This window comes from Colobus angolensis, unplaced genomic scaffold (genome assembly GCF_000951035.1).
Source record: "Colobus angolensis palliatus isolate OR3802 unplaced genomic scaffold, Cang.pa_1.0 Scaffold116, whole genome shotgun sequence".
NCBI classification, from domain to species: domain Eukaryota; kingdom Metazoa; phylum Chordata; class Mammalia; order Primates; family Cercopithecidae; genus Colobus; species Colobus angolensis.
The window spans coordinates 5,242,573-5,250,657 of NW_012112697.1; the positions used below are offsets into that span (position 1 = coordinate 5,242,573).

At 42.2% G+C, this 8,085-nt stretch overlaps 1 protein-coding gene across 1 annotated transcript in view; it reads left to right on the forward strand.

Moving 5' to 3' along the window:
* The window catches only part of HYDIN (HYDIN, axonemal central pair apparatus protein), a 434,530-nt gene that overhangs the window by 364,503 nt on the left and 61,942 nt on the right, over nucleotides 1–8,085 (forward strand). Inside the window, exons 66-68 of the mRNA XM_011962106.1 lie at nucleotides 177–319; nucleotides 3,577–3,795; nucleotides 6,192–6,352. Of these exons, the coding sequence (XP_011817496.1) occupies nucleotides 177–319; nucleotides 3,577–3,795; nucleotides 6,192–6,352 (523 nt within the window). The remainder of the gene's footprint in view (nucleotides 1–176; nucleotides 320–3,576; nucleotides 3,796–6,191; nucleotides 6,353–8,085) is intronic.

Consider the following 8,085-nt stretch of genomic DNA (forward strand, 5'->3'; position numbering starts at 1 on the left):
TGGGTGAATAGATTCCTTGAGGATAGAATCTTGTTACTCAGAGATTCTAGGTTTTTCAAATGTAACCATCCAAGGATGGAAGGATAGCATGTGGGAGAAGCACTATGGCTCCTTAAGGAAGAAGGGCCTCAAGGGACGCCAGGGAGGACTCACAACCTTCTGCTTCTAATCCCTAGCTGCTCTGGTGGACCACATCCAGTTTGGAGACTGCCACATTGGACACAGCTATAATGTGAGCTTCACAGTCACAAATCACAGCCAAGTGAACTTGATACGGTTTGAATGGCCTGTTTTAGCTACAATTGCTTTCTCCCCACAGGTAAATAAAAGTCGTTCATCCTTTTTCTGGAATCCCTTAGGCCTAAGCCAACCCCAGACTGATTGTCAGCCCTTTCCCATGGATGCATGGAATGGAATTAATACATCTCAAGCTAAGAGATAGCCCAGGAATCATCCCTCACTCATATCTGGTAGCAAAGAACACTGTTCATGTCTCCCCTGGTTAAGAGGGGAAGACAGAGAATGAAGTTGGCCAAGACTGTTGCTAGGCCGCTGTCAAGGGGTCCTGTGGAGGCCTGTATAGATGAATACAGGCCCTAGTCTTCCTATCCCAGATTGTAGAGCTGTGTCCTCCTAGATGTGTGTCCTTTAGAGTATCAGTCCTTCAAAATACTTCACCAAAAGCTAGAATGGGGGTGATGAGTTCTGTGGATAACTGAGATTTAGAAAATGTTCCAAGCTCCATCCTTCTCTTAAAGATTCCTGGTTCTCTTTGGCATGTTAAAACTTAGTTAATTTTGTTTTACCTGGAATTTTCTAACCTCTTCTTTTAGCGTCTCCACAGCACACATTTTTTGGAATTGCTGACTAAAGCTTGACATTGAACAAGGCCTAGGATAACATTCTAGCAGATTGTTGCCTCTGGCCAGTGGTTGCTTTTTGTAGATAGTTCACTTCTGAATTCCTAGAACACTGGCACACCCCAGTGTCTTCACTGCCTCCTGCTCTGTTGACATACAGCCACTGAGTCTGCTCAAGCACAGTACTTGATGGGGGTGGAGCAAAAGGGTTGGGGACTTTGTCATCTTTAAATCTTTGAGTGCTATTAGGGATAAATTTTGCTTTTTGGAGTGATATAAAGTTCATTAGGAATCTGACCACTCCATTTCATCATAGTCCAAATCCAACCCTGAATAGAGCTAGTATACCATTTTATTTGTAAATTGAGTGCTTACTATATGCCAAAAATAGTTCTAAGACCTTAGTTAATCCTCTCAACAACGCTATAAGGCAGATACTACTTTTTTTGTTTTTGTTTGTTTGTTGAGATAGTCTCACTCTGTCACCCAGGCTGGAGTGCAGTGTCACAATCTTGGCTCATTGCGACCTTTACCTCCCAAGATGAAGCGATTCTCCCATCTCAGCCTCCCAAGTAACTGAGACAACAGATGCACACCATCACATGTCTAATTTTTTTGTATTTTTGGCAGAGACAGGTTTCACCATGTTGCCCAGTCTAGACTCAAACTCCTGAGCTCAAGCAATCTACCTGCCTCAGCCTCCCAAAGTGCTGGGATTATAGGCATGAGCCACTGCGCCCAGCCATAGATACTACTATTATCAGCATTTTACCTGTGAAGAAACACACACAGTATAATATAATAGGGTAATCTGCTTTTGTGCATTATTTTTATTACCAAAGCCTTAATCAAAGAAGGCAGAGAGGCTGGACACAGTGGAGGTTCCCAAACCTCAATTCTTGACTTCTGTGCACCCATAGGCTCAACACCACGTGGAAGCTGCCAAGTCTCGGGTCTTTCACCCTCTGAAGCCATGGCCTGAGCCGTACCTTGGCCTCTTTTAGCCATGACCAGAGTGGCTGGGATGCAGAGCACTACGTCTTTAGACTGCACACAGCACGGGGGGCCCTGGGCCACCCACAAAACATTTTTTCCTCCCAGGCCTCTGGGTCTATGATGGGAGGGGCTGCCACAAAGGTCTCTGATATGTCCTAGAGACATTTTCCCCATTGTTTTGGCCGTTAACATTTGGCTTCTCCTTACTTATGCAAATTTCTGAAGCCAGCTTGAATTTTTCCTCAGAAAATGGTTTTTTTTTCCTATCATCAGGCTGAAAGTTTTCTGAACTTTTATGCTCTATTTCCCTTTTAAAACTGAATGCTTTTAAGGGCACCCAAGTAACTACTTGAATGTCTTGCTGCTTAGAAATTATTTATGCCAGATACCCTAAATCATCTCCCTCTAGTTCAAAGTTCCACAAATCTCTAGGGCAGGGGCAAAATGCCATCAGTCTCTTTGCTAAAACATAGCAACAGTCACCTTTACTCCAGTTCCCAACAAGTTTCTCATCTCCATCTGAGACCATCTCAGCCTGGATTTCATTGACCATATCATCAGCATTTTGGTCAAAGCCATTCAACAAGTCTCTAGGAAGTTCCAAACTTTTCCACATTTTCCTGTCTTCTTGTGAGCCCTCCAAATTGTTCCAACCTCTGCCTGTTACCCAGTTCCAAAGTCACTTCCACATTTTCGAGTATCTTTACAGCAGTGCCCCACTCACTCTACCAGCACCAATTTACTATATTTGTTCATTTTCACACTGCTGATAAAGACATACCTGAGACTGGGTAATTTATAAAGAAAAAGAGACTAATGGACTCACAGTTCCACATAGCTTGGGATGCCTCACAGTCATGGCAGGCAAAGGGCACATTTTACATGGTAGCAGAGAAGAGAGAAAAATGAGAGCCAAGCGGAAGGGGAAACCCCTTATAAAACCATCAGATTTTGTGAGACTTACTCACTACCACAAGAACAGCATGGGAAAAACTGCCCCCATGATTCAATTATATCCCACCAGGTCCCTCCCACAACATGTGGGGATTATAGGATCTACAATTCAAGATGAGATTTGGGTGGAGACACAGCCAGACCATATCACCATATATCACATAAGTTCTAGAAAACTCCATTGTACACTTACAAGAAAAATGAGAGTGAAAAAGTCAAATAATATCTTCGTATTACTATTAAAATAGTCTTGACCTCATTTATCCCCTGAAAAGGTCTTAGGGATCCCAAGGTCACTAGAACACCTTTGGAGAACTGCTAGTGTGCTGTATTCTTCTGTCCATAATTTGTATAGATCGTGTTGATTAAGAGTGTGGCATATGGAGCCAAACTACCTGGGTCTGAATCCAACTCTTCAAAAATTAATGACCTCAACCAAGTTACGAGTTTTGTTGTCTGTAAAATGGGAATAATAGCTGTACCCCTCATAGGGTTGTTGTAGGGATTCATAGAATTGTGTAAAGGTTTAGAATAGTGCCTGAAGCAAGTAAGTTTCATAACTATTAGTTGTTCTTCTTATTATTATTATCATGTTTCTACCTGAGAACCTCTTGTACATATTTAACTCTGTGTACATACACAGGTTTGACTGATGCATTTTTTGCCAAGACCTTTGGCTCCTTCCCTTCTCTAGAATATCACCAGCAGGTATCAAGAGTCCTCAAAATTAGATTCTCAAAAATACTAATACCAGGCTCTTCCCTAGATGGGCCACCTCCACCCTGGGTGTGCCAAGGACATAGTGGTGACCATGAAGTCAGACGTACCCATCAACCTGAAGAATATGCGGATCAAGTGCAAGCTCTCCAGGATTATGTTTCAGCTCCCTGCAGACCAGGTCCCCGACTGGGATGATCGCATGCACACAGTCAAGTGGGTGGATGTGCCCAGAAACATGCCTGGGACTTTCACTACAAAACGAAAAGTAAGTGGGGACATCAAGCACCAATCTGACCAGGCCTCCATGCTTGGATTCCTACTGGTCTCAAGTCTCTCATCATTTCCTTTTTTCACAGAAAAAAGAAAAGGTTTCCATTCTACTTGACCTTGATTCCAAAAGTGACAAACTAAACTTCTACACATGCTGCCTGCCATCCATGCTACATGTACCACACATCTTCATTGGTAGACCTTTAGCTTAAGTCTTGATAAGTAGTTGAGCAAGTCCTCCCACCTTTTTCTTCTTCCAAAATGTCAATGCTAATATTTTAGTTGTTTCCCTTTTCCCTGAGGTATCCAGAATCACATTTGTCGTAATCTTTGGTTCATGACAGGATCGTCCATGTGTTCCCCTCTTTTATTCATTCCTTGGTTTTTTTTTTTTTTTTTTGAGGCGGAGTCTCGTCGCCCGGGCTGGAGTGCAGTGGCCGGATCTCAGCTCACTGCAAGCTCCGCCTCCCGGATTTGCGCCATTCTCCTGCCTCAGCCTCCCGAGTAGCTGGGACTACAGGCGCCCGCCACCTCACCCGGCTATTGGTTAGTTTTTTTAACAATATAATACACAGAGACAAACCCACACCCAATATGGGAAGTAGAACATTGACTACCTGTGTGATTCTCAGCCATTCCATCCCTCTGCCTCCATCCTAGGAGTAATCACTATCTTCACTTGACTTGTTTACTCCCTTGGTTTTCGTTTCTTGTTCTTTTTTTAACCTATGCATACTAAAAGGTATATCAGGCCAGGCACAGTGGCTCACGCCTATAATCCCAAAACTTTGGGAGGCTGAGGCAGGCAGATTGCTTGAGCCCAGGAGTTTGAGACCAACCAGGGCAACATGGTAAAACCTTATCTCTACCAAAAATACAAAAATTAGCTGGGCGTGATGGTGCACACCTGTAGTCCCAGCTACTCAGGAGGCTGAGGTGAGAGGATCATCTGGGCTCTGGGAGGTCAAGGCTGCGGTGGGCCATGATCGCACCACTGTACTCCAACCTGGAAGACAGAGTATGAGACTCTTTCTCAAAAAATAAAACTAAAACATATATTGTTTAGTTGTAGTTTTAACTTTAAAAAATGTTACTGTATGTGATCATCCATACTGCTGCATGTAGCTGTAGTGTATCCATTTCACTTCTACATAAGATTCCATTGTTATTTACCCTTTCTCCTTTTGAAAATTATTTGGGGTTTTGCTATCACAGACATATTGTTCACATGGTGTTCATTTGTAAGAGTTTATATTCCTAGAAGTGGAATTGCTGACTCATTGGATATATGAATGTTCAGCTTGCCAAGATAATGCCCAACTATTTTCCAGAGTAGCTGTACCAATTTGTACTCCTACAGCAGAGAGCTTGTTGATCCGTGTCCTCTCCAACACTTGTCATTGTCAGACTTCCTGATTTTTATCATTTGAATGAATGGGAAATGGTCTCATTATGAGCCTATTTTGCATTGTCCTGATCCCTGATCACAAATAAAGCTGAGTATTTCTTCATATGGTTACTAGTCATACAAGTTATCCCTTACATGAATGCCTTTTCATGCCTTTTGCCCATTTTTCAATTATGATACTTATACTTTGTGTGTTATTTTATCTTTTATAAACTCTTCTGTTCATATTATTTGTCTGCAAATATCCTTACCAAATTGATAGTTTATCTTTTTTTTTTTTTTTTTGAGACAGAGTCTTGCTTTCTCGCCCAGGCTGGAATACAGTGGCACAATCTCGGCTCACTGCAACCTCCACCTCCTACATTCAAGAGAGTCTCATACCTCAGCCTCCCAAGTAGCTGGGATTACAAGCATGCACCACCACACCCAGCTAATTTTTGTATTTTTAGCAGAGACAGGGTTTCGCCATGTTGGCCAGGCTGGTCTCAAACTCCTAGCCTCAAGTGATCCACCCACCTTGGCCTCCCAAAGTGCTGGGATTACGGGTGTGAGCCACCATGCCTGGCCTAGTTTATCTTTTCTGTTATTAATTTTAATATCATCAAGTTTATTAATCCCTTCTTTTATATTTATTACTTTTTGTGTCTTATTTTTAAAACTCTTTCCTCCCAGAAAGATGTTCACTTATATATTTTTAAGAGTTTTGTTTTTTTGATAGTTCAGCCCTTAGCCCACCTGGATTTTATGTATGTTGTGAAGCTAGGATCCAATTTCATATTTTTCATCTACACGACTAATCTTACTAGATTTCTTTTTCATTTAGCCTCTCTGTTCCCCAGTGATCTGCCAGGACTTTATTGTTACATAGTGTACCTAAATTTTATATATGCCTAGAATGTTTCTGGTCTTTCTATTCTATTCCATTGTCAGTTTTTCTTTCCCTGTGCTCTGCATCTCTGAGGACACAGCTGCCTTTGTTACAGGTGATAGAGACGGATCCAGAGCCTGCTCACTCAGTACTGGAAGAAAACTACCAAGAACTGCAGCTTCAAATCAGTGCCAATGTGGATTTCGCTTCATACCACTGCCAAGCAAGAGATGTGCGCTTTAAGGAAACCTTGGTTTACCAGACCCGAGTGTTTGAGTGAGTCATCAAAAGTCTCATGACACTAGATGGAAAAGCTCTTTCATTCCATCATTCACTCACTCTTCAAACATCTATTATCTACAACAGCATCTACTAGGCATCGTATCTGTGTAGCATGCACCAGAGTGTTGTCTTAGGTCCAGTGAAACATTCAGGCCCACAGAGCTATTGAAATTCACACTTGAAATCAAGATATAGGCCAGGAAACGTAGTATACCAGGAGGGTGACATCAGGCAATCCACTTTAGTGGGAGCGGTCCTTGCAGCAGTCTACATAGTCACCCAGGATCTGTTCTTGTTGCCCATGCACCAAGTGATAACTCAGACAATATCCACACTAGAGGATATAGGGTCCATCTAAGCTTAGAAGCCTGTGCCCAAAAGACTACCATTTCTCCTAACCACTCTGTAGATATATCTTCTGGGGTCCCTGCAGAGAATATGCCCAGTTACAAGAGTCACTACACTCAGAGAACCCCACAGCTATGGCTTCCCTCTAGGTGGTCATAGTTCCTCCCAGTGCACACATTATTTACTCATCAGGAGCCATTTTTAGTGTAAACAATGTCACCTAATAATACAACTGACTTTCCTCCCTTATCAAGTTTTCAGGGGAACAGACCTAGAAAGCTATTTCAGAGTCAAATTCATCTTTGAGAAGAAGAAAAGGTTATGTTAACCCTTCACCCACACTCAGACGCAGGGATTCAAGGATGCCATGGGCCCTGCCTTCAAAGAGCTCATAATCTGAGGGTGGCAGCCGGGGGATGGATAGAAACAGGAGAATTGTTTGTTACAGCATGGTGTCATGTGCATGGAGCAAAGAGGTATTTAAGGCAGATCAAGACAGTCAAGGAAGGCTTCCTGGACAAGGTAGTTCCCCAGCTGAACTTTAGAGGACAGATAGGAGGTAGCCAAGTGAAGAAGTGAGAATGAAGGGCTCTCTAGGCAGAGAGATCAATATGTGCAACATATACAAGGACAAAAACATAAGCCACTGACATTTGTACTGCATAGAAATTAGTAATTAGCTCATTCAACTCTTCGTGCATTTGTTGAATTTTAAATATCTTTGCAAATTATGATAGAACCAAAAGATAAATGTCAGGAAGTGTGATCTTCTGCTGATGGTCATTTCACCTAAAGCAGGGATCCGCAAACTGTGGCCTGTAGCCTGTTTCTATAGATAGTTTTGCTGGCGTGTGGCTATGCCCGTTCATTTATGACCTGTCTATGGCTGCATTCCCACTACAAAGGCAGAGCTGAGTCATTGCAAAGACCATATGGGACACAAAGCCGAAAAACTTACTATCTGGCCCCTTACAAAAGTTTGCCACCCCCTAAACTAAGAACTCTTTTTATAAAAAGTACTCTGTGCCACTGAGATTTCTCCACATTATAAAAATTATCTTGAGAATGAATACAAGTGCTCATAAGTTTACAAAATAAACACAAGCCACTGTGGTCAAAGCACTTGATTTCAAGCATAACTGGATGGTCTGTCTGTCTGGACCAGAGAGTGGGAATCTAATCTCTACATCTTACTGTAGACCTAATTGTCACCCAAACTCCTAACTCTTATTACTCCCCTAAAAACAAGAAGGGCATGTGGATTTATTTCATCATCATTTTCTTGTACCAAGGCTTCATCTTTCTGCTGTTAACTGTGATCAAGTTTAATAGTGATTCCAGAAAAACTCTGCCTCCCTGTTCTTGTCTTTTTTTTTTTT